Below are 24,664 nucleotides of genomic sequence, written 5' to 3'. Positions count from 1 at the left end.
GAGAGCCACGTCCTGCCCTTGAAAGCTAGTTCTGGTTCCAACTCCAGTGTAGACGGAGCGATGGATTAGCACGTGCAGTTTCCTTCTGGTTTGTGCAGGGGGCACTGCGAAGTCACAGTGCCCCCGGATCTGAATCAGAGTTGTGGATACACAAGAAAGGACCAGAGGATCTGAGTAAAGGGAGTTTCCTTATGCAGCTCTTGAGATCCCCCTTTCCAAGTGAATTCCACGCTGTTCTGCTGGGGACATAGAATTGCATGAAGGCCCACTTCTCTGCCTGTGACTGAGAGTCCTGTTACCTGGAGAGCTCCTACTCACACTCTGCCCTGAGCTGTTGAACCTTGCAGACTCTAGATTTGCCCTGCCCTTCAAATGGTGACAAAGCTATTTTTAGCCTGTCCCTACAGTTCTTTTCGGCTTTTAATACCCAGGCCAGACCTGCAGAAGTATACATTTTAGGTCCAACCTAGAGCATATTTCAGGAATATCACGTCTGAGAAAGCCAGGTCCAACCTAGAGCATATTTCAGGAATATCACATCTGAGAAATCGCTGAACCACTCTGGGAATTGCTTTGACCTGCCTTAGCCGGTCTGAGTCCACTGGAATTAAGGGAAACTGCATGAGCGGTGGTGGGTGACATGGGGCTGTGAGAATTCAGAACTTGCAAGGTTGGTGGAAGCAGGAAGGCCAAAGAAGATGGGAGGAAAAGTGAGGGAAGGACAAAGTGGGGGTAGGAAGAGTGAGACAAAGGAGACAGTGGAAACAGGAAAGGAGAAAGTTAAAACAAGAGACAGGACAGAAAGAAGAGAGCTGAGGGGAAGGGTGGATAAGTCTCACAGACAGCCTACTCAAACTTGCCATCATCCATAAATAACCAGCCAGCCAAGGAGCTTTAGTGACTATCCCAATAAATGCTGGGGACATGCCTGGGTCCCCTGGTTCATTGGAGGGCAGATGTCCACCTTTTGCTCATGGTCAAATATAATAGAATAAAATGTGATGAAATAAAAACTCAATTAAATGAAATAGAGTAAAAGAACCACTAAAAATACAAAGCTCCAGGGACTCTCTTTGTGCTTCTCTGGGCGAGATAGCAGATTCTCCTGGTAAACCAGCAGGCCTGGGGAGAGTTTCTGCGAACTGTGCGGAGAGTCTGAGGGGACATCCGTCCTGCCCTGGAGCCACAGCCAGGTTAGGTCTTTAGGGAACAAGGTCAGCTGCTTATTGCTGGCTGGTCTGACTGGGCCCGCTCGTGGGAATGGGCTGTGATGGAGGAGGTGGGCTGGGGGAGAGGTCTGCCACCTATAACCTGGGCAGCCTGGGATAAAAGGGGCAGGCAGAGTACGGGCTTCATTGGAGTGGAAACCATTTGTGTTGTTTGTAAAAATAAAAGAAGCCATACAGATTTTCAACCAATGGGCCATTTTATTTAACAATAGGATGGTTGAGTATCCTAGGGTCTCTTGGATTGGAGATGAGGAGCAGGAAACAGCTACCTGCAGACTGGGGTGGTCTGCTACAGGCTCCCTTAGGGATGTGGAGAAGGCTGCAGGAGCGACGGAGGGGCAGAAAAAGGGCTGCTCTGGCTCACCGGAGGTCAGGCTGAGGTAGGTCTTCTGTTGGCTTTCCAAGGCTGTAAGAAGAGCTTCTACTTTTGAGTTAGAAGGATAAGGAGTACTTGTTGCAAAGCTCTGTGCTAGACACGTTGAATCCCATTGAATTAAACTCAATGAATTAAGTTAAAAACCCTGGGAAGTACTGTTATCCCATTTACAGATGACACTCCAAGGAATTAAGTGCGTTGTCCAACTTACACAGCCAGGAAGAGAAGAAGCCAAGACTTGGAACCCAAACCCATCTGATTCCAGATCCTACACTCTCTTCACTTCACTGTCTAATATCATAGACCAGGGCCTCTCAAACATTAACATGCGTATGAATCACCTGGGCTCTTGTCAAAATGTAGATCTGATTAGATAGGTCTGGGGTAGGGCCTGAGATTCTGCATTTCTAACTAGCTCACAGATGATGCTGATGCTGTTGGTCTACGGACCACACTTTGGTGAGTAAGGGGATCCTTTATGGCAATTTTCTATATCCTATGTACAATGGGAGACTCAGGCATATCCCATGTGTTTTTAGAGGATGATTAACAAGATAGGGTATATCTCTGGTCAGAACAACCACTCAGAAGATGCTTTCCTTCTGCCATCCTTTGTCCTGGAAATGTAACCAGCTCCAAGCTTTGGCAGCTCTCTCCTACCTTGTCTTTTTCACCAGGATGTCCTTGTCTCCGTGGAGCCTTAGCTTGCCTGTCTTAAGCACTCCGTAGGGATCTGAATACAGCAGACATTCTGAAAAGCCTGTTGACTTCGGTGGGAGTAATTTTTTCATCACGACTTTATTGAATCTTCCTTCTATTTTCTCAACTTTTCTCAGCCAGCTTGGTCTGTGAAGTTTCTCTACTATCATCAACTTTAGATTACTGACACCTTGGTTTTTAGGAGGGAAATAAACTTTATTATTTCTCCAGAGATGGAATAATGCTGGTATCACACAGATGTTTGATAGATATAGATCTTTCTAAGGAGTAAAAGGAAATGACTAATAATGTGATTGCATAGCACTATATAAGTTTAGAGTTCTATATAAATGTTTAATAATATTTTCCTCTGATATCAGAAGGTTTAGAAATTTTACTGAAGTCATAAAGATCAGACAAAAACTTATTTGTGCATGAGTTTGGCATCTGGTTTGCCAAAATGTATCTTTAGAAGAAGGAGATCCTTACCATTTTAATTGCTACTTTGAAGATTTCTCCTCATTATAAAAATTTATCGTCTTTGCTATTCAAACAGACTTGGAGGGAGACTTCTGCAGTGATTCTCTCTCGTTTTAAATAAAATATTTTTAAGAAGCTTAAAAGATAAAGAGCATGATATAACAAACACCTACATGCCCACAATTCAAATTTTGCCATATTTGAGATCAAATTTAAGAAATTGACCATAGCAGATATAATTGAAGTCTGCTCTGTACCCACTTACCAGTCCCATTAAATTCTGTATCAGTCAGGTTGTTTTGATGGTAAGTTGCAGAAAAATCTTAATCCAATTTCCTTAAATGGTCTGAGATTTTATTATCTCGCCTTGGAGAAGGCTCAGAGATAGGTCATGAGGTTATAGGGCGGGGTGATTCAGAGGCTAAATTGTATCCTCAGGTCCCCTGTTTTGTCTGTTGTCCTCAGTGTGCTGGGCCTGCCTTTAAGGGGAATCTCCCCAAGATTCAAACCTCCAGAGGCAGAAAAGTGCTGTCTCTTCCTAGGATTGAGCAAACCTTCTCAGAATCCCCCAAGGAGAACCCCCTCACATCTCAGCAACCAGAAATGGAGTCATGTACCTTCCTCCAAAAATGCCCAAAGTAGCAGGACCACCCAGGTTGGCTCAGACCAAGCAAGATATACCTCTGATTCTGGGTATAGGGGTCACCTCCTACCACCTCGAATCCCATGGTGGAGGGAAGGGCCCCTGTTCACACTCAGGCTCCACCAGCACAGAAGAAGAGGTGCAAGGCTGTCAGGTAGGCTGCAAGTCTGCCTGTCATCCCCGCTATGTCTCCAGTGCCAGCCACTCTCCTGAAGTCAGTGTGTGTCCTTCACATCTGTTTTTATTACCTTACCTACATCTCTACTATAAATGCACCTTATTTGATATATCATTCTGTAACTTGTTCTTTCTTTTCTGTTTTCCTTATTCTTGTAGTTCACAACAAGGAGGACTTTAAAAACCATCACTAGATTCCATAGCAGTTGTTCATCACCTTTTTCTGAGTCAAAGCCTTTTTTGAAAATCTAATCCAGCCTACAGGCTTTCTCTACAGGAAAATGCACACATACTTGTATATTTACATTTTTTTTTGGAACAGCAAGCCCCCCTGAAGCCAGCCAGCGCCCCTGGCTGAAGACACGCGTTGCGTCTGACTGGGGGCAATCAGATCTCATTCTGTTCCTTATTATGTTCTATAAGAAGGACAATGTTGCTTTCCATCAGTGAATTAAGTAAGCCTTCTAGAGGAATGTAAGGATTAGCTTTTCTTTAGAATTGATCTAACATTTTTTTAGTCTTAACTCTTTGTAAGTGAAGTAGATATTTGTAGAGGTTTCCTAATAATTTATTTGACTCACAATGAAGATTGTCTGAACTTCAGTGTACATTCTTAGTACAAAATTAGAGGCCATGAGTATTTTTATTATTTAGTGCATGAAGAAGGCTCACATTTTATTGTTTTTATAGAAATCTTCCTTTAAGTATGCCACAAGGCACAAAAGAGTGTGCCTTTTTTCCTCCTGATGACTGGCAAGAAGGATGTGATGTTAACTGGGAACTCTATCTCTGTTTTCTTCTTTACTTGTTTTAGTTGTTACAATATTTTGTTTTCAAACTAAAAGTACTTCTTCCATTGAAAAAGGTGCTAGCTTCAGCAGTATTTTGCCATCGCTCTATTCCAATTCCAACAATGAATATGTACTCTAGATTTTACTAGATATTTTAATTATCTCTAATGATGATCCATTTGTACCTGTCCTAGTCCAAGTCACCATCATCTCTCACAGAGGTAGTCTCTTGAGTGAGCAGTATGGATGAGAGAGGATTTATGAGTGGAAGCTATTTGATTGTAGGAGAGGAAGGTAATGGAGAAATTCAGGGGGGACATTTCTGGAGCAACAGATAAAATAAGGTGGAACCTGCAGAAGATTTACTTTCTTGCACCCACGATAGTGAGATGATTCAAGAACACAATTGGGATTTGACCAAATGGAAAAGGTGGCACATGCTTCTCTTGGGCTCCTCAGAAATAGCCCTCCTTCTAATATTAATGATAATGAACGTAGGAAAAGGCAGTCAAATGAAGCAAATATAAATTGTATCATAATAACTAAGGTTTAGCCAGATACCCAATCAAGACATATGAGGAGTTTGGGAGATGGGTGTGTGTCCCAGAAAAAGAGCAGGTCATGAGATAAAGAATGAAAATTCTATATAAAAATTTAGTCATATGTCTTTATGGAAGAATAATTAGCCTGAATGACACTCCCAAAAGGAAAAGAACTGAAAAAACTGGATAAAAATTTTAAAATATTTTAAAATAGATCACAGAGCCGTCAAGAGTAATGTCCGTAGCAGCCAATATAAAGTGAAAAGGGAAACTCTGGGAAATATGTGAGCTTCAAATTTAGTTTTTGCCTTGAATCTGTTGGCCAAACTGTGGAGACCTGGAGCTTTTATTCTTCTGGCTGTGTGGAGCGTAGAACGTGTGAGCCCAAGTGTAAGAACCACTCAACTGTGGGGCCTAATGAGAGATTTCCACATAAAGCTAGAAACTCAGATCCTCAGAGGAAAGGTTAATGAGACATGAACTCACTGTGCAGAAGGGAATAGCAAGGAAAATTTTCTATCTTGACTTTGGAGTTGTGTGGAGGGGAGAAATTTTCTTGAGAATTGATAAGTCTCATGCAGGTTTGTGACTCAAGTCATACCACCTACGGTGCCTAACAAAGCTCAAAGGAAAGTTTAATATTAAATTCCGTGGTTATAGATCGGTAGTGCTCCTAGGTAGGTGGTAGAAGCAAGCATAAATATTGCTGAAGTAATGCCAATTCCACGCAAACTTCAAGGAATTCATAAGGAAGTTCTAAGGAAAATAAGATTCCATACATGAGAGAAAGAAAGAAAGAGATAGAAAAGGGAAAAAGAAAGAAACAAAAAGAAAAAGAAAAAGAGAAAGGAAGGACAAGAGAAAAAAGGACAGTTTAAACAGATCTGAAATGACTTTAGATATTAGAATTATCTGGCATAGACAATTAAATAAGTATGCTTAAATAGGTTCCAAAAATTAAAGAGATGCTTGGAAATATGAACAAGGAATAAAACACATTTAAGACATAAAAGACATTTAAAAATGAAGGAGAATTGAGAAATAAACAGAGAAACAGAGAGCTTTGGGAAATTAAAAACCTAATAATTGAAGTTAAAAAATTTAAAGGATAAATTAAATATCAAAACGCACATGTATAGAAAGAGAATTAATGAACAGAGGAATATGAAGAGATTATTTACCTCATAGCCCAGAGAAACAATGAGATGGAAAATACAAAGGGAGGCTAAAACCCATGGAAGATAGAATGATAATATTGGATTTCTAGAATGAAATAGGAGATAATGGGGCAGAAATAATATTAAAGGATATTATAGTTTAGAATTCTCTAGAATTAGTGAAAGAAACCAAACTCCAGATCTAGGAAGCCCAAGGATCAGGAGCAGAATAAAACTAAAAAATCCACACCCAGACACCTCATAGTGTGGCACTGCAGAGCACCAAAGATAAGGTAAAAAACAAAGAGCATCCGGCAAGAAAATACAGGTCATCTCCAAAGGAATGGCAGTTAAACTGATTTCTGATATCTGAGGTAGTGGGCTGAATAATGGCCCCAAATATATCCAGGGCCCAACCCCTGGAAACTATGAGTATTACCTTATGTGGCAGAAGAGATTTTGCAGTGTGGTTAAGTTAACGATCTTGAGATGGGGAGATTATCTGGGGTTATCCTGGTGGGCCCTAAATGCAACCTCAAGTGTCCATATAAGAGAGAAGCAAAGGAGGATTTAATTATACAGAAGAGAAGGCATTGTGATCATGAAGGAAGAGATTGGAGTGATGTGGTTACAAGCCAAGAAATGCTGGCAGCCATCAAAAGCTGTAAGAGGAAATGAACAGATTCTCCCCTAGAGCCTCTGGAAGGAGAGCATCACTGCTAGCATCTTGATTTCACTCCAGTGAGACTGATTTTGGACTTCTGGCCTGCAGAACTGTGACAGAATAAAATTCTCTTGTTCTAAGCCACTAAGTTTGTGATAGTTTGTTTTACAGCCACAGGACACTAATACACCAGACAAAAATGAAAGCCAGAAGACAGGGTCCTATTATCTTCAATGTGCTAAGAGAAAATAGTGGTCAACATAGAATTTTATCTTTCAAGAATGAGATCAAAAATAAGATATTTTATAGAAAACAAAAACTAAGTTTATCATCAAGAAACCCACATTAAAGGAAATTCTAAATAATGTATTTCAGGGGAAGGAAAATGATCCCAGATGTGAAGTTTGAGATCCAGAGAAGAATGTCTAACAAATATGTTGATAGATATTGGTTAAAGAGACAAATAATAACTGTATAAAACACTGAAAATTATGCATACTAGGAGGGCATAAAGAAAGATAGAATTCGGGCCGGCCCCGCGGCTTAGCGGTTGGGTGTGTGCACTCCGCTACTGGCGGCCCGGGTTCGGGTCCCAGGTGCGCACTGACGCGCCGCTTCTCTGGCCATGCTGGGGCCGCGTCCCACATACAGCAACTAGTAGGATGTGCAACTATGACATACAACTATCTACTGGGGCTTTGGAGAAAAGAAAAAAGAGGATTGGCAATAGATGTTAGCTCAGAGCCAGTCTTCCTTAGCAAAAAAAAAAGAGGAGGATTAGCATGGATGTTAGCCCAGGGCTGATCTTCCTCACAAAAAAAAAAAGAGAGAGAATGGGAGAAGTCAAGATGGCAGCGTAAGCAGACTCGGAACTCACCTCCTCCCGCAGACACAGCCAATTTACAACTACTCGTGGAAAAATTACCCCTGAGACAGAACTGAAAACTGGATAACAGGAACTCCTGCAACAACGGACAATCCTAACTGAGGTGGAAGAGGCAGAGACTCCCTTCTGGAGAGGAAAAACGCCGCCTTCACAAGCCGCCAGCCTCACGGCCGCCGGGAGCAGCTCATAGGTACGCAGCCCTCCCTGGAGGAGGGGGCCCTGAGCCGGGGAGCGCCCCCGCTGTGGGCATTTTGTGGACCCAGCACAATCGAGACCAGCGACATAATATCTGACTGTGCCTGCTACTAAAGCATTGGGGAGTACCCCCAGAAAACCCGGTTCACAAAGAAACTAAAACTGGCTCTTAAAGGGCCTGCGCGCAAACTCACCTGTTTCAGAAAGCATCCTAAAATCACCAGAAAGAAAGGTGCACAGTGCTGTGGTGCAAAGAGACTCACCTAATAGGCCCTGAGTGCATCTCGGTGAGAGGTGAGACCTCTCCAGGGACTGGGACATTGGCGGCGGCCATTGTTGTGGCCTGGTGTGGGCGTGCTGACACAGACGCCATTGGAGTTCTCCCTGAGGCCTGCTAGCCCAGGGTCTGCTCCACCCCCTAGAGCACCGATTTAATCCAGCTCAGCCAGGGCAGGCAGCCCACCCTAGAGACTGGCCCCACCCAAAAACAAGCCCTCAGGCAACTTGTGGGCCTGCATAGATTGGTGACTGGATTCTCTGCAGCCTGGCAACTGAGCCGACTTGAGCGGGGCAGGGTGTGCACAAGGAGCGGGTGGAGAGTGTGGGGCAGTGGCAGTGTGTGTGGGGCTCCCGCCGTGGAGAGACTGGGTCCGCTTGGGGAGGTCGGGGTGCTCACACGGGGCAGGACTGTCTTGATTGTGTGTGTGGACCTGTGGGCGGCAGGGTTTGTCAGCTGCAGAAGACTTGTGCTTCTCAAAGACCCACATAGGAGGTTTGTCCCACCTTCCAAAGCCTGAAACAATTGGATGCTCCCGTGCCTGAGGCCAGCCCCACCCAGCTGCAATCCTCAGAGAGCTGACAAGAGACCTAATAGGCTAGAGGCTTACAGCAATTGTAAGGCCCTGAGCCTAACAACCTGCCACGCTGGGGGCCTACTCACTTAAAAGAAATACTGCAACACAAATGTCGTATTAGAACTTGCAGTGAACTGTGCTGGGGCTCCCACACCTGATAAAGAGACTGAAGGGCCCACAACAACTACAAGCAGCTGAGCATTACAACAGCTGGCCAGGAGCATAACTCGGCCTCCCTGGGTGCCTACAGGGAGAGCAAACAGGCCACAACAGAAGGACACATATAGCCCACATAGGGGTCACCCCTGGAACATTGAGAACTGAGGGAAGCACACTGGAAGCCTCCTAAGGCATCACTTACATAAGGTCACCTATCCAAGAGCAGGAGACGTAGCTGACCTACCTAATACGTAGACACAAGCACAGGGAAAGAGGCAAAATGAGGAGGCAAAAGAATACATTCCAAGTAAGGGAACAGGACAAAACCCCAGAAAAGGAACTAAGTGAAACAGAAATGAGCAACCTACCCAACAGAGAGTTCAAACTAAGAGTGTTAAGGATGCTCACTGATCTGGGGAGAAGAATAGATGAACTCAGTGAGAATGTCAACAAAGAAATGGAAGATATAAAAAAGAACCAATCAGAAATGAAGAATACAATACTGGAAATGAAAAATTCACTAGAGGGACTCAAAAGCAGAGTAGAGGATACAGAAGAACGGATCTGTGAGCTGGACGAAAGACTAGAAGAAATTACCCAAGGTGAACAGGTAAAAGAGGAAAGAATTAAAAAGAGTGAGGACAGTCTAAGGGACCTCTGGGACAACATCAAGGGCACTAACATCCATGTTATAGGTGTCCCAGAAGGAGAAGAGCGAGACAAGGGGGCAGAGAATCTATTTCAAGAAATAATAGATGAAAACTTCCCTAACCTAAGGAAGGAAACAGACATCCAGGTACAGGAAGCACAGAGAGCCCCAAACAAGATAAACCTAAAGAGGCCCACACCAAGACACATCATAATCAAAATGTCCAGAATTAAAGATAAAGAGAGAATCCTAAAAGCCGCAAGAGAAGGTCAAGTTACATACAAAGGAAACCCCATAAGGCTATCAGCTGACTTCTCAGCAGAAACCTTACAGGCTAGAAGAGGATGGCATGATATATTTAAAGTGCTAAAAGGAAAAAACTTACAGCCAAGAATACTCTACCCAGCAAGGTTATCATTCAAAATGGAAGGAGAGATCAAAATTTTCCCAGATAAGCAAAAATTAAAGGAGTCTGTCACCAAGAAACCAGTGCTACAAGAAATGTTAAAGGGACTTATTTAAGGGGAAAAGAGAAGACCACAAATAGGAAAAATCATCTATTTCCATGATTAGAACGTAATGGATACAAATACACAAAAAAAGAGGTTAGATATGATATCACAAACATAAAAGGAGGGAGGAGGGGAGTTAAGAGTACAGCTTTCAGACAGAGGTCAAACTAAAGTGACCATCAATTCTGTATAGAAGAAGAAAGGAACAGAGAAGGACTACTAAAACACTGAGAAAAGAAGAAAAAAATTAAAAAATGGCAGTAAGTACATACTTATCAATAGCTACTTTAAACGTCAATGGACTAAATGCTCCAATTAAAAGGCATAGGTTGGCTGATTGGATTAAAAAACAAGACCCATATATATGCTGCATACAAGAGACACACTTCAGACCTAAAGACACTCGCAAACTGAAAGTGAAGGGCTGGAAAAAGATACTCCACGCAAATGGCAATGAAAAGAAAGCTGGGGTAGCAGTACTCATATCAGACAAAATAGACTTTAAAACAAAAACTGTAAAACGAGACAAAGAAGGGCATTACATAATGATCAAGGGAACAATCCAACAAGAGGATATAACACTTGTAAATATCTACGCACCCAATGTAGGTACAACTAAATATATAAAGCAATTATTAACAGACATAAAAACAGAAATAGACAGTAACACAATAATAGTAGGGGACTTGAACACTCCACTTACACCAACGGATAGATCATCCAAACAGAAGATCAATAAGGAAACATTGGCCTTAAACGACACACTAGAACAGATGGACCTAGTAGATATATACAGAGCATTCCATCCAAAAACCGAAGAATACACATTCTTTTCAAATGCACATGGAACATTCTCCAGGATTGATCACATATTAGGCCACAAAACAAGTCTCCATAAATTTAAGAAGATTGAAATAATACCAAGCATCTTTTCTGACCACAACGGTATGAAACTAGAAATCAACTATAGGAAGAAAATCAAAAAAACCACAAATACGTGGAGATTAAACAAAATGCTACTGAACAACGACTGGGTTAACGAAGAAATCAAAGAAGAAATCAAAAAATACCTGAAGACAAATGAAAATGAAAATGTGACATGCCAGAATTTATGGGATACAGCAAAAGCGGTTCTAAGAAGGAAGTTTATAGCGATACAGGCGTATCTCAACAAACAAGAAAAATCTCAAATAAACAATCTAACTGCACCTAAAGGAACTGGAAAAAGAAGAACAAACCAAGCCCAAAATCAGTAGAAGAAGGTAAATAATAAAAATCAGAGCAGAAATAAATGAAATAGAGACCCAAAAAACAATAGAAAAAATTAATAAAACCAAGAGCTGGTTCTTTGAAAAGGTCAACAAAATTGACAAATCTTTAGCTAGACTCACCAAGAAAAAAAGAGAGAAGGCACAAATAAGTAAAATCAGAAATGAAAGAGGAGAGGTTACAACAGACACCTCAGAAATACAAAAGATTCTAAGAGAATACTATGAAAAGCTATATGCCAACCAATTCGACAATCTGGAAGAAATGGATAAATTCTTAGAATCATACAACCTTCCAAAACTGGATCAAGAAGAAGTAGAAAATTTGAATAGACCAATCACCAGTAAGGAGATCGAAACAGTAATCAAAAACCTCCCCAAAAATAAAAGTCCAGGACCAGACGGCTTCCCTGGTGAATTCTACCAAACATTCAAAGAAGACTTAATACCTATCCTTCTCAAACTCTTCCAAAAAGTTGAGGAGGAGGGGAAGCTCCCTAACTCATTCTACGAAGCCGACATTACCAGACAAGGACAAACACAAAAAAAACCAGACAAGGACAACACAAAAAAAGAAAATTACAGGCCAATATCACTGATGAACATCGATGCAAAAATCCTCAACAAAATTCTAGCAAATCGCATACAACAATATGTTAAAAATATTATACACCATGATCAAGTAGGATTTATTCCAGGGATGCAGGGATGGTTTAACATTCACAAATCAATCAACGTAATACACCACATTAATAAAATGAAGAATAAAAATCACATGATCATCTCAATAGATGCAGAGAAAGCATTTGACAAGATACAGCATCAACTTATGATAAAAACTCTGAATAAAATGGGTATAGAAGGAAAGTATCTCAGCATAATAAAGACCATATATGAGACACCCACAGCTAATATCATCCTCAATGGTGAAAAACTGAAAGCCATCCCTCTAAGAACAGGAACCAGACAAGGATGCCCACTGTCACCACTCCTATTTAACATAGTACTGGAAGTCCTAGCCAGAGCAATCAGGCAAGAGAAAGAAATAAAAGGGATCCAAATTGGAAAGGAAGAAGTGAAACTGTCACTATTTGCAGATGACATGATTTTATATATAGAAAACCCTAAAGAATCCACCAGAAAACTTTTAGAAGTAATAAACGAATATGGCAAAGTTGCAGGATACAAAATCAACATACAAAAATCAGTTGCATTTCTGTACACTAACAATGAAGTAGCAGAAAGAGAAATTAAGAATACCATCCCATTTACAATTGCAACAAAAAGAATAAAATACCTAGGAATAAACTTAACTAAACAGGTGAAAGATCTGTACACTGAAAACTATAAAACATTTCTGAAAGAAATTGAAGAAGACACAAAGAAATGGAAAGATATTCTGTGCTCTTGGATTGGAAGAATTAACATAGTTAAGATGTCCATACTTCCTAAAGCCATCTATAGATTCAATGCAATCCCTATCAAAGTTCCAACAACATTTTTCGCAGAAATAGAACAAAGAATCCTAAAATTTATGTGGAACAACAAAAGACCCCGAATAGCTAAAGGAATCCTGAGAAAAAAGAACAAAGCTGGAGGTATCACACTCCCTGATTTCAAAATATACTACAAAGCTATAGTAACCAAAACAGCATGGTACTGGCACAAAAACAGACACACAGATCAATGGAATAGAATTGAAATCCCAGAAATAAACCCACACATCTATGGACAGCTAATCTTTGACAAAGGAGCCAAGAACATACAATGGGAAAAGAAAGTCTCTTCAACAAATGGTGTTGGGAAAACTGGATAGCCATATGCAAAAAAATGAAAGTAGACCCTTACCTTACACCATACACAAAAATTAACTCCAAATGGATTAAAGACTTGAATGTAAGACCTGAAACTGTGAAAGTTCTAGAAGAAAACATAGGCAGTACGCTCTTCGACATCGGTCTTAGCAACATCTTTTCAAACACCACGTCTGACTGGGCAAGAGAAACAATAGAAAAAATAAACAAATGGGACTACATCAAACTAAAACGCTTCTGCACAGCAAAGGAAACCATCAACAAAACGAAAAGACAATCTAACAATTGGGAGAAGATATTTGCAAACCATACATCTGATAAGGGCTTAATCTCCAAAATATATAAAGAACTCATGCATCTCAACAACAAAAAAACTACCAACCCAATTAAAAAATGGGCAAAAGACCTGAACAGACATTTCTCCAAAGAAGATATACAGATGGCCAATAGACACATGAAAAGATGTTCAAAATCACTAACTATCAGGGAAATGCAAATCAAAACTACAATGAGATATCACCTCACGCCCGTCAGAATGGCTATAATTAACAAGACAGAAAACAACATGTGTTGGAGAGGATGTGGAGAGAAGGGAACTCTCATACACTGCTGGTGGGAGTGCAAACTGGTGCAGCCACTATGGAAAACAGTATGGAGATTCCTCAAAAAATCAAGCATAGAACTTCCATATGACCCAGCTATTTCACTGCTGGGTATTTATCCAAAGAACTTGAAAACACCAATTTGTAAAGGTACATGCACCCCTGTGTTCATTGCAACGTTATTCACAATAGCCAAGACTTGGAAGCAACCTAAGTGCCCATCAAGGGACGAATGGATAAAGAAGCTGTGGTATATATACACAATGGAATACTACTCAGCCATAAGAAACGATGAAATCCAGCCATTTGTGACAACATGGATGGACATTGAGGGTATAATGCAAAGTGAAATAAGTCAGAGGGAGAAGGTCAAATACCGTATGATTTCCTTCATTAAGTAGTAGATAATAACAACAATAAACAAACACATAGGGACAGAGATTGGATTGGTGGTTACCAGAGGGGAAGGGGGGAGGGAGGAGGGTGAAAGGGATAATTTGGTACATGTGTGTGGTGATGGGTTGTAATTAGTATTTTGGTGGTGAACATGATGTAATCTATGCAGAAATAGAAGTACAATGATGTACACCTGAAATTTTTACAATGTTATAAACCAGTGTTACTGCAATAAACAAAAAATTTAAAAAAAAAAGAAAGAATTAAAATACTGAACATTGTTGTCACATTAGTTGGGGTGATGGTGATTAGAGATAAACATCGAAGAGGAGACTGAAAAATACTGATTAATTTCACACTGTTAAGTATGCATATTAAAACATCCAAGATAACCAATAAAACAATAACAGAATATATCTTCCAAAAGAGGGTAAAAAAATGAAACTAGGAAAAAAAAATCATTCCATTGGTAAGCAAAAAAAAATGGAAGAAAAAAGACAGTAAAATGTATAATATAGATAATATGACAAATCAATCCAAGTATATAAGTAATCATAGTCCAATTTAATAGATTGAGATTTCTCCTAAAAAGGCAAGGATGGATGTGAAGAAATCTAGTATGTTGTGTTTACAGGAGTCTTTCTTACAGTCCTGCTTACTGTTAGATTGGAATGTGATTTCTTTCATCCTATGACCTGATGCTCAGGCGGGGCCTCCGTGGGCAGGGCAGCTCAGAAGAGAGCAGAGCACAGACCTCCAGGCTCAGCTACATTCTCTGCTCTGTGTCCTGAAGCCCAGCAGGGGTCTGGGCCCATCTCAGCTGGTGGTCCTGAGATGTGAACACTGCAATTTCCCCACCTTTGATTGTCTGTAGGTCCCAATCCAAAAAGATCATCTGCCCTTAAACAGACTTTTGTCTGAAATAAAAAGTTTAGTGGTTTCAACCCAGATTTAATATGTAATGGCACTTTAATTCTCTTGAGATGGGTGCAATTCAGCATGCTTGGGAACTATTGATCATTCATTCTACAAGGATATAGCACTTCATTTCTTGCTTTCTTCTGGTTCCAGCATGTGGTTTCAACTGAGCAGTCTTCACGCTCACATCAGGTCCCTAAGAACCTGGAATACATTGTTTACCCTTTTCCCCTTCAATATGTCATGTTCTTGTTTAAGGGATTTTGAAGCCCCTGCTCACTAATTACTGGCCTCATTAGCTCCACTTATACCATCTCATTGTCTCAAAGCTAGAATGTGTCCTCTGCAAGGAGGAAGACTTAAGACTGGTTCTAAAACATAGTTATTCACAGTTATCATCTTGACCTACAGCCAACACCGATTTAGTCAGTTTTTTTGAGACAGTCGGTGAACCAGAGCTTTCTTAACCTGACTCTCTCCCATGGCTAAAACCCTGGCTTCACGTGAGTTTCCATGTTTTGTCGCCCTGTGCTGCTCCCAGCCACGAAGCAGTTTTGTTCCTTTCTAATCCTCTCAGTACAGCAGCCACAGGTTTTTAAAAATGTAAATCTGATTGTGGCTTGTTTCTGCCTCAAATCTTTCTAGGGCCCTTCATCGCCCTTAGGGTGGATGTGTTAGCAGGGTTTACGGAGCACCCCCCTGCCCCCTCCCCCCACATCCGGCCCAGGATGCAGAGCCAGCGCTGCCTCAGACCACTCGTCCTTTCTGTGGGTGGCCCTGCCCTCCCCAGGTTGGAGGGGCACCCTGCTGCCTCTACCAGGAAGAGAGTGCCACAGGGGCCACCGCTGCCCCTGTCTTCAGCAGCACCAACCCCGGCTCAATCTGCATGGCCCCTCCCCCTCCATGCAAGCACTTTGCCTCACAAGTTCATCCTTCAGGTGCAGCTTCAGTGCCGGTTCCTCTCAGAGCTCCCTCTGGCCTGCTCCCTTTGCTACTTCTATGCTTGTGAGTGCTCAATAATAGGATCTACCTCACAGAATTCCAAGGGTGGTTGTGAGCACCAAATGAGATAGTGTATGTAAAGAGCTTAGCAAACAGTCTAACATGGAAGCACAACGGTTTCCTTTGCCCGTAGATTTCCTTATTGTATCACTCTGCATAGTTCATCCTATGATGACCTTGAACTTCACTGGATAGGATTAGGCCTGACTCATTCATAGCTGTATCCCCAGTGCTTAATAGAGTACAGACCACAGAGGAGATGTTGGGTAGATTTTGTGCAATGACTGAGTGAATGAACGGATACATTTTCAAAATTTATATGCAAATCTTTAAAAAAGTCTAATTATTAAAGAATTAGGGAAAATTCATTGCATTTTGGTTAGCTATGTCAGAGAAAACCAGTTTTCCCTATCTAAGTCAGATAGATGACTCCCAATAGGAAATTTAGCCTTTACTTCCAGCTAATGCCTACCAGGACATTTGACAGCACTGGTTCTTAAGAGCTTGACTCCATGGAAGCCAATGCATTGGTGGTTTAGCTTCCAATATCTTTTTCTGGCCTTCAGGGAAGAAGTTGAATAATTCTGTTTGCGTTTTAGGGTTAGCAAGTCTTGTTTGTAAATAAGCAACTAATGAACTGTGTGACCTAGGCCGATCCCTTAACCCCTTTGGCTGTTGATCTAGATGCCTGCTGATAGGCCTTTTGCAGAGATAGTTCCTGAGTCAGTGGTAAGCCTGAGTCTGTTTATCTTCCCAGGAAATCAGCGACCCAGAGATCCTGGATCTGGTCCACAGCGCCCTTGGCAGGATGACCGTGGTCCGGCAGATCTTCCCGTCTGCAAAGGACAACCAGAAATGCATGAGGAACAACCACCGCATCTCCTCCCTGCTCTGTGACCCCCAGGAAGGCTATCTCCAGATGCTGCAGGTGAGTGCCCGCCTCGCGAGCTCCCTCCAGGAGGGAGTCTGGCCCGTGACCTGGGCCTGCCATAGGCGATGATGTACCTCAGCTCTGGCTGAGCACTCTTGCCCACCAACTTTAATGACTAGAACTCTGTCATTTGCTGAAATTGAAACCAGTCGACCGGGCAGTGCCTCTGAGCAGCGTCAGCAGGCGTTTATGCCCACTGTCAGCAGACAGGGCATATCAACTCACTGGGTGCCTCTTGTGTTGAAAAGTCACATGCTTAGGGAGTAAGGAGAGTCCTTTCTCTGAGGCTTCTGTGACGACTGTTTCGTGGAGGATGGGTTCACAGGGCAGGACTGGGGATGGAGTCTTCCTGTGGCGAGTCATCATTTTGATGACTGTTTTAAGTTCTTCTCTGTCAGAAGTCAATAATATGGACATGGCTCTTGTGAAACAACTAGGGACCGTCCCAGCTCATCTGTTGAATGCTGAGGCTTAGGTCAACCAGGACACTGTTGGAGTTGCAGACAAGCAGGGAGGGGCAAGAGGGCAGGCCCGTCACTTGCCCACCTATTCCATTCCTTCCAAGATGAGACTACAGTTCCATGGTTAGTCCTTCCACCACTCCCTCGGCATAGGTGCAATCTCTGGTAGCTTCTCTTGGCGCCTGGGAGTAGGATGTGGAGCTGTGACCTGTCGTGAGAGGTGGATTTCTCCCTGGATGATTGCGGTAACAATGAAGCACTGTGGAGACTGTCTGTTGGGCCCAGAATCCGCTTCTCCATTAGGAATATCATGCACAAGAAAACTTTCATTTGATGCTTGGTGGGAGCCACATAACAGAAGGAAATTTCTCCCAATTGGGTTTGTGAAAATTGTCCAGAAGTTTCTGCACGTAATATGCTTGCCATTCAGCACTTGAAACTAGTTGCACCTTCTTTACCCAGCCAGGTGAAAGGAGTGCAAATCAGTGTTGCAGGACAGAGATAGCTGTATCTGCCACCTTAGTATCAGTCCCACCCCAGGACATTTTTGGATCACTTTCTCAGGGGGCACACATTTTGGGGAGGGAAATTATTAGAATCTCTGGAGTGGGCTGGGTACATATGTAATTTGCCAAAGCATCGATTCCATTCTATAGTCTTAAATTGGGGGGGGAGGGGAACATGTCCCAACAGACGGTAAACACTAGAAATATGTTCTTGGTTGATGAAGAAACACAGAAGACACTGTGATTTTAGCTGGAGTAACTCCCACTCTCCCCATGTCCACTGCTGCGGCGAGCCATCAAAATGTCTGGGGTATTTCTAAGGCGGTGAAGGGTTGGCCAAGAGAGTGGACCAAAGGCCTCTGCAGGACCCGTGGACTTGAGAGCCTAGGGCATGTGGGCCAGGGGTGGAAGGTGCTTGATGCAAGGTTTTATATTTTTGGATGCTCTGGCCTGTTCTGCCTTCCTCCTGTAGGGGAGGAAGAGAATTCCTCCACCTTCTAGGTCCTTCTGGCTGGGCTACAAATTAAATTGTGTGAGACAGAATAACAGGAGAAAATCAAACAAAACTTTATAACATGTATACATGGGAGAAACCCAGGAAACTGCGTAACTCAGCATTCTGGCCGAGGTTGTCATTTTAAATAGTATCTTTAGCTAAAGACAAAGGAGGATGATGGCCGTAGTGGTTTGGGACTTCAAGGGAGAGGAAGGCAATTCACATGGAGATGGAAAAGCAAATGTTTGGTAAACAGAACTTTGATAAGGATGGGCTTAGCAAGGACCCTCACAGTCTACCCATACCTAGAGTTATCTATGGTGATGGCCCATCCTGGGGACAGGGCGTTTATCTTAAATTCTTTTTTTTTTTTTTTTTTTTTGTGAGGAAGATCAACCCTGAGCTAACATCCATGCCAATCCTCCTATTTTTGCTGAGGAAGACTGGCCCTGGGCTAACATCTGTGCCCATCTTCCTCTACTTTATATGGGACGCTGCCACAGTGTGGCCTGACAAGCGGTGTGTCAGTGCACACCCGGGATCCGAACCCGGGCCGCCAGCAGCAGAGTGCACGCACTTAACTGCTACGCCACTGGGCCAGCTCTATCTTAAATTCTTTTAGGCAGTTAGGGGGAAGGCCAAAGTTTCTTTCAGAGTCTTTTGTTGTTAAAAACAATCAAGCCAAGGTAAAGAGACACATTTTAGGGTGGCTGGTTCTGATCCCCCACACTCCTGTCTGGAGTTTGGAAGAAGAGGTGAGAGCCAAGTGAGGTCTTCTGTATTTATCACCTCTGCTCCCTATGTGGGTGGCAGTGTGGTGAGATGATATGGCTCGGGCCGTGTGTGCCTGTCCCCACATCCCCACCTGGGGCAGGGAGGAGAGGGGAACCCCATCACTCTTTGGGGCCAGACCCGGGGAGGGTCTCACTCCCTGGAAGGTCTCCCCAGGTTGTCTCTCCTTGACAGGCTTTGTCATTCTCCAAGGACACGCCAGCCTTGCCCCCGCCCTGCCTCATATCCCCCATCTGTTTTCCCCGTTCTTTTTTTTTCGTAAAGGGATTTTGTTTGTTCATTAGCTTCTGAGGAAGATTCACCCTGAGCTAACATCTGCGCCAATCTTCCTCCCTTGTTTTGTATGTGGGACACCGGCACAGCATGGCTGGTGAGTGGAGTAGGTCTGTGCCTGGGATCCGAACCAGTGAACCCTGGGCCGCCAAAGCAGAGCACATGGAACCTTAACCACTCAGCCACAGGGCCAGGCCCCATTTTCCCAGATCTTGCTTAGTCATACTACACTTCTGCTTGAGGAGCAAAGGAGGGGCCACTTCTCACTGTACAAACGTGTGCTGCACAGGTTGGGGATGGAGGGGGAGGGGAAAGTGTCTCGTCAAGACACTTGACCTGTGATTACTCATTTTGCCGTGGACTAAAAGGTACAGGGGAGCTCTCTGATAACACATCAGACACAATGGATGCAAAGAATCTGTCCTGGAAGACAAGAGATAAAGAGAGAATGTCGGTACTGATGAGGGATACAGTAGAGGGTATTCTAAAATGACACACACCTGTTAAGAGGGTAAACAAAGCCACAGCTCTGAGGTGTGTGGCTCATCGTCATCAAATGTGGTGGATGCAATATCAGACCTAGAACCCTGGCCTCCCTACCTTTCTCTGTTCCTGCTGAGACCCAGTACTACATAAAGAGCAAGATTTAAGAGCGACATCACAGAGATCTTGTGGTGATAGTAGCAGTAGTAGTAGTAATAGTGGTAGCAGCATAGTAGCAGTAGCAGCATCAGCAGTAGTAGTAGCAGTAGTATTAGTAGCAGTAGCAGCAGTAGTAGTAGCAGTAATGGTAGAGGCAGTGTAGTAGCAGTAGCAGCATCAGCAATAGTAGTAGCAGTAGTGTTAGCAGTAGCGATAGCAGTATTAGTAACAGTAGCAGCAGCAGCAGTAGTAGTGGTAGCAATAGTAGAAGCAGCGTAGTAGCAGTAGCAGCATCAGCAGTAGTAGTAGCAGTAGCATTAGTAGCAGTAGCGATAGTGGGATTAGTAACAGTAACAGCAGTAGTAGTAGTAGTAATAGTAGCAGCAGCGTAATAGCAGTAGTATTAATAGCAATAGTGATAGTAGTAGCAACAGTAGTATTAGTAATAGTAGCAGTAGTACTAGTAATAGTAGCAGTAGCAGCAGTAGCTGTAGTAGTATTAGTAGCAGTAGCAGTATTAGTATTAGTAGTAATAGTAGCAGCAGCAGCAGCAGCACAGAAGCCAGATTGCCTGGGTTCAAATCCCAGTAACTCTAGTTACTATTTAATTTATTATTTTTTATTTGTCATTCTGTACCTCAGTTTCCTCCTCTATAAGTTGGGGATTAAAATGTGACCTATCCTTTAGAGTCATAATGAAAATTAAATGAGAGAACATGTAGAGAGCATTTAGAACAAGGCTGAGTTCCTAACAGGATCGTGATAGAGGAGGTAGCCAGGTATGTTGAGGGTTTCTGGGAAGGCTGAACATGGCCTCACTTTTTGTGTGCTATAGTCCACCTATATTCCTGAGCATGCTCTTGAAAAGCATCAGAGCAGGTGGGAGAGCAGCTCCCGTAGGTCCAGCCCCTTATCATGCGTGTCGTGCACCACTTACTGTCCACATCGCTCACGCGGGCACTCAGTCAGAGCTGCCTTGTGTGGGAGAGGAGAGGCCATGTCTTTGAGACCCACTTAGCCCCTCATACAAGACCTGCTCATTAGAGACCCTTGTCAAGGACTGATGGAGTGGATCTGTTAAGAATGCAGGTCTTAACACAAGTTCAGCTGTCCTTAGAAGCCTCTTTATACATCTATAAATAAAATACTTTATTAAAGGCATCTCTATCTCCATTTGTTGCATCTGCTTCCTTGTGCGGGGGTTGACGAGAGGGAAATGTGGATTTATTTACTCATCCTGCCCAACAACCGTTTGGGCAGCTTGTAGATTCATCTCATTTGCAAGCCATTCCTTTCAAGTTTCCTCAGTAGCTATTACCACTTCTTTCTTTCTTAATGACACTGTAGAAGGCAGGCTAATTTCTACTAGCCTCTAGCTGTGAGATTTATAGAGAAGACTCTAACATGTTTAGAACAACCAACTTAAGGAAAAAAACCACATTTATGTCATGCATTATTAACTTTGTATTGAGGAAATTAATGAAAATCCTTTTGGAGATGGAGCTCTCAAGTCCATCTTTAGTTCCTTTAGTTCCTCTCCCAGACAGCTGCTCTTGGGATGATAATTCTGGGTTAGAAGTTTTCATGAGGACCATCCGGAACAGGGAATTTTTACAAGGTCATCCATCTCTCTGCTTCTGCACCGAGCTGGTCTCAGAAACTCCATCTTCTTCTGTTAGACCTGTGGTCAGGGCTTTTTGTGCTCCACAACCAACCACGTGCTGTTATAGCTGATCAGTTTGGTCCCTATTCAGTAGAGAGACAGTCCTTTGGATGAAAAATACCTAAATAAGTGGTTGCTAGTGGCTCCAAAAGCATCGCATTGGCTGGTGGGCAGGACTGTTGTTTATTTTTCCTACCAAGCACTGTCTTATTTGGGTGTTTCTCATTCTGATTTTCTTGACAAGTTAGTTTAGGGTTTGTCTGACTCAGCTAGTTAATAAGAGTGATAACCAGTCCCTAAGAACCCTGAGACTTTGCTAGGATTTCGCGGGCAGCCTTGCTCAGAGGGAATCTGTAACCAACTCGGTCTTCAGAACGATGCTGCCTGGCGACTTCAGAGCTGCAATTGAAGAAGCAGACATATTGTCACACCGCCACTCTATTTATATTCAAATGTGTTTTCAGAGGGGGACAGACAAGTGATATAAGCTGTGTTGTCTGGTCACCGTGGAGCCTGAGCCTTGAATGAAGCTGTGGGGGCTAATGTGGTGTTATTAGAAAATGCGCCCTCAGGTTGGAATTTTTCTTCTTTGTGCGTTTTAACATTGTTGAACGGCTTGATAGGTGGCATCGTTCCTCCCACGCTCAATCTATAAACGCATTTCAGAACCCCCCCCCCCCTCACGAGGCCCTATTTCTTTAAGATGCTCTGTACTCTTCCCTGGCTGCCAGTTTTCCGTCAACCCGCTAGTAGAATCCCTTCTCTGGAGCAGCACTGAGCACCCCCGGTGGAAGCCGCCTTGCACTGCATTTCACTTTCACTGGTTTCCTTCACCCTGAAGACCCAGATGGAACGTTTAGCCACCAGAGTGGAGAAGCATGGTCATTGATGCCTCTGTCAGAGACAACTGCACAGGTGGTCTCCTTGGGTGCAACTGGTTGCTGGTCTGGCGGCAGGTGGTCAGGTGTGCATTTGGAGCCCAGAGAGCCTCCGGTATGGACAGATGCCCCTCCCCACTCTCCGCATCACCCCCTCCGGTTCAGCAATGAGCAGAGCTCTCTGTCTCCTTTGCCCTCTGCCACCATCTGCTCCCTCCTCGGGCCTGGCCGTGGTGCCCTGTCTCAGGACAGGTGGGCTGGCAGCAGTTTGGCAGAGAGGCCTCGCCTGGGGATGGATTTCTCAAGCTGTGACATCTGGGCATCAGCTTGTCCTCCCAGCTGGACCGTCTGCCGGCTGCTTGTCTGACTTTGCTGGATGACCAGAGCCTGTCTGAGGATCTGGTCAGAGGTCAGTTCCTGCTGTTGCCTCTGTGAGGTCTCCGTGAACAGTCTACATCACGTGATTAATGATGGAGGCAAGAGAAAACTGGTCTCCTTAGAAGCCTGGAGAAAATGCAGCCTTTCTTTTTTTTTTTATTTATTTTTCCCCCCAAAGCCCCAGTAGATAGTTATATGTCATAGCTGCACATCCTTCTAGTTGCTGTACGTGGGACGCGGCCTCAGCGTGGCCGGAGAAGCGGTGCGTTGGTGCGCGCCCAGGATCCGAACCCGGGCCGCCAGCAGCGGAGCGCACGCACTTAACCGCTAAACCACGGGGCCGGCCCGAGTGCAGCCTTTCTTAATGAAAACGTTTCCCGCGATTCCAGCTTTGGTGTGGGGCAGATAATGGTCTAGCGGTGAGGTGCAGCTGGCCCGGGTTGCTCTGACCCTGGCCTGCCACGCATCTTCCTTTACCCTCAAGGATGATTCTTACCTTGATAATGTTGATGGACAGCAAGTCCCTGGGCCCCTGGAGAATAAAGGAGACATGGCTGGAGCACCCTAATGCGACTTGCTTAAATTCTCAGATTTGCTGCAGAGACACCTGCGCAGAGTGTAGGGATGGCAGACAGCTGGCTACACAGCAGGACCACCATCTTCCAGAGGCCTCTCCCTTCCAGTCTGACGGGGTGGGCACAGGCTGACAGGTCTCAGCCTGCTGAGGTCCAGATAGGACTGTAAGCAAACAGTTCTCCTGAAGAGCTCGGTACTTTTCACAGGGGCTTATATTTCCATTACTCTTGGCCCTAATCCTGCTTCTGAGGACTCAGTAAGCAAGCAGATCATCTGAGCTTCTGATGGCGCTGCCTCCACCCCACCCGGTGCTGACCAGATGGGAAATCAGTGCCTGTCCTGGTTTCCACAAGACAAGAAATCCAGGTCTCAGAGATGCTGTCATACATAGTGAGAGTTGTGATGGGCATTTGCATTGTTGCTGCACAAACAGCCTCTCATGTGCCAAGTCCCCTCCTGCTAGGGAATCTTCTCTGCTTGCCCTCCCTCCCTGCCAGTGCCCTATCCTCTCTCCACATCTTGCTGGCTTCCCTATCCACCCTCTATTTTGTCCTCCTGAGTCTTAACTCCAAAGTAAATTCTCCTTATTTTCTCAGAAAGTCAATTTAACAATCTTACTGGTAGCCTTTGCTCCTGCTGACACAAGGTATATTCCTAAATAAAATATAGTTACTGGTGAAATGGGAATTCTCATGCTAACCCTTAAAAAATAAAATCTATTTTTCCATCCCTCGTCCTCATGTGGTTGTCTTTAATTATCCAGCAGCCAGGAGTGTCTACCTGGATTTCTCCTGAGCTGCAAGTCATGAGCTTATGGCTGAATTCTCTCTTCTGCCTCCCAGAGATGTGCTCCCACTTCCTCTATTTCCCTTCTGAGGACCTACTTCTTGCGTAGGTAATTGGCTTTGGAAATGCAAGCCTTGCCTGGACTCCCCCATCTTATGGAAATACATACCCCAGATTCTGATTGGAGATGGACAATTCCACATGGAGTATACCCATGCAGAGCTCCCATATCCTTCCCCAGCGTGGCTTCTATCCTGCATCACTTGTGT

The 24,664-nt window shown here is 43.7% G+C and overlaps 1 protein-coding gene across 1 annotated transcript in view; it reads left to right on the top strand.

Moving 5' to 3' along the window:
- The window catches only part of GRID1 (glutamate ionotropic receptor delta type subunit 1), a 707,967-nt gene that overhangs the window by 472,868 nt on the left and 210,435 nt on the right, over positions 1-24,664 (top strand). The window contains exon 6 of the mRNA XM_004432480.3: positions 16,771-16,941. Within this exon, the coding sequence (XP_004432537.1) occupies positions 16,771-16,941 (171 nt within the window). The remainder of the gene's footprint in view (positions 1-16,770; positions 16,942-24,664) is intronic.

The sequence above is a fragment of the Ceratotherium simum genome, chromosome 6 (genome assembly GCF_057802395.1).
Source record: "Ceratotherium simum simum isolate JZ-2026a chromosome 6, ASM5780239v1, whole genome shotgun sequence".
NCBI classification, from domain to species: Eukaryota; Metazoa; Chordata; class Mammalia; order Perissodactyla; family Rhinocerotidae; genus Ceratotherium; species Ceratotherium simum.
This window is presented reverse-complemented; position numbering and strand designations above follow the sequence as displayed.